At 51.8% G+C, this 2,044-nt stretch overlaps 2 protein-coding genes across 2 annotated transcripts in view; both read right to left on the reverse strand.

Annotated features, from left to right (window-relative positions):
• SPATA25 (spermatogenesis associated 25) overlaps window positions 1-613 on the reverse strand; it is a 1,219-nt gene extending 606 nt beyond the window's left edge. The window contains exons 1-2 of the mRNA XM_010835110.1: window positions 461-613; window positions 17-85 (exon numbers count right to left, since the gene is read on the reverse strand). Of these exons, the coding sequence (XP_010833412.1) occupies window positions 17-85; window positions 461-515 (124 nt within the window). The 5' untranslated portion in view covers window positions 516-613. The remainder of the gene's footprint in view (window positions 1-16; window positions 86-460) is intronic.
• Window positions 614-1,662: 1,049 nt separating this feature from the next.
• Window positions 1,663-2,044, reverse strand: part of NEURL2 (neuralized E3 ubiquitin protein ligase 2) — a 2,493-nt gene continuing 2,111 nt past the window's right edge. The window contains exon 2 of the mRNA XM_010835038.1: window positions 1,663-1,897. Within this exon, the coding sequence (XP_010833340.1) occupies window positions 1,782-1,897 (116 nt within the window). The 3' untranslated portion in view covers window positions 1,663-1,781. The remainder of the gene's footprint in view (window positions 1,898-2,044) is intronic.

Here is a 2,044-nt window from a genome sequence, read left to right on the forward strand (position 1 = left end):
AGTGGGCCTTGTCCACCAGAGGCTACCATCCCTGGCTCTATAGGACTATAGAGGCCAAGAGATGAGCCCGGAGAAGCGGCCCCACCTGCAGAGACAGGAATGGGATGGATTGTTATTCTTGGTCTTGGAGGAGGAGGCCCTGAGGGGCAGGGCATAGGAGCAGAGCACTGGGTTTGGGAGCAATTAAGACCAACCCAAGAGGGCGGTCTGGTGGTTGGGAACTGGGTTTTACTCATATCCCCCCCCAAATCAGTCCCTAATGCAGGTAGGTGATGGAGCCGTGTTTGTTGAATGAATGAACAAGTGGGTGGCTCTTGGCAAGGACTTTGGGAATGGCTTTCTTCAAAGAGAACTGACTCCAGGGCAAGCCTAAAAATGCCCAGTAGAACCGCCACCTCCCCTGAGCAGGACTCAGGTTTTCAGGAAGTTGTATACCCCCCAGTTTCAAGAGCCCCCTCACCTTGGCCAGAAGATGGAAGACCTGGCTGAGTCTGTGGAGACATGAAATAGGACATGGTTGCCCCAAAGCCCCTATTTGTGAGGGAACAGTCACCTGCCTCCTGTCCTACCTTCTCCACCCTTCTAGAATGTCACCTCATAGTCATAGTATAGTGAAGTCGCTCAGTCGTGTCCGACTCTTTGCAACCCCGTGGACTGTAGCCTACCAGGCTTCTCCGTCCATGGGATTCTCCAGGCAAGAATACTGGAGTGGGTTACCATTTCCTTCTCCAGGGGATCTTCCCGACCCAGGGATTGAACCCAGGTCTCCCGCATTGGGGGCAGACGCTTTAACCTCTGAGCCACCAGGGAAGTCCCCTCACAGTCCTTCCCTTTTACACCTGGAACCCCCCTCACAGGATTGACCTGTTCATTCTAGAACCTGCACATGGATGGCGCTAAAAGAGTGCTGGACCAGGAACTGGGCATTCTAGGTTCTTGCCTTTACCTTGGGCAAGTCACCTGGACAGTTCTGTTCCTTGATACCCTCATCTGTAAGATGGGGGAAATGACTGCCCACTACTTCACCAGAAGTTATGAAGGTTCAAATGAGATCATTTGTATGGAAGAAATGATCAGAGATGACAAAGGAGTCGAGTGCTTTGTGCCCTGTAGTGTGTGAGGAGGAAACACCCTGTATTCATTCATTTGCTTGTGTCCTTGGACAAACACATTCCCATCTCTGGGCTTCCACTTCCCATCTGTGAAATGATGTAGTTGGTCTAGGGCATTGGTTCTCACCCCAGGCTGCACATTAGATTCTCTTGGAAGCTTTTAGAAATCCTGATGCTCAGCCTTATTCTGGGGTTAACTAAATCAGAATCCCAGGGTCAGACCCAGTTAGCAGTATTTTTAAAATATTATTTGAAAATATAGGGAAATGTTTGAAAAGTTTGAGGGAAATGCTTCTTAACCCTGGCTATTCCTTAGTATCTCAAGGGGAACTTTTGCAAAAACAATGTCCTTTGACAAATCAAATGAGAATCTCTGGAGACAGGGCCCGGAGCGCTGGCAATCTATCTTAGATCACGAGTAGTCAGGCTAGGAGTCACTGGTCTAGGTGATGTCAAAATGCTCTCTTTCTCTCACCTGCCCTGCTGAGCCCCAGTGATTCTAAAAGAAATGCCCCTCACAGACTTCAGGGGCAAGGAGACCCTCCAAGGATCAGTGGCAACATCGGCTGTGTTTATTTCCGTCCTGGCTGGCAGTAGCATGGCCAGCTTCAGGGCAGGCATGCCTCTGGGGCCAGGATGCATGGCCCTGCTCCAGGGCGGTGCAGGCCTTCACTCATACTTGCAGAAATCCTTAAGTCCTTTGGGCAAGTGGAGCCCATCAATGGCCAACCGGTGCACCACGCTCCTCTGGATCACCAGGCGGCACAGGGTCTGCAGCGACGGCACTGTGGAGAGAAGGCTGTCTAAGGCAAAAGCAACCGGTTGGGGGTGGGGGGTGCGGCGTGGGAAGCCAAGGCCGGAACCCAGATCAAGGTCTTGGTCCCTTCACTCTCTGGCTCGGGGCTGTTTACATGATTGCGCAGCACTTCCCC

The sequence above is a fragment of the Bison bison genome, unplaced genomic scaffold (genome assembly GCF_000754665.1).
Source record: "Bison bison bison isolate TAMUID 2011002044 unplaced genomic scaffold, Bison_UMD1.0 scf7180017864038, whole genome shotgun sequence".
NCBI lineage: Eukaryota > Metazoa > Chordata > Mammalia > Artiodactyla > Bovidae > Bison > Bison bison.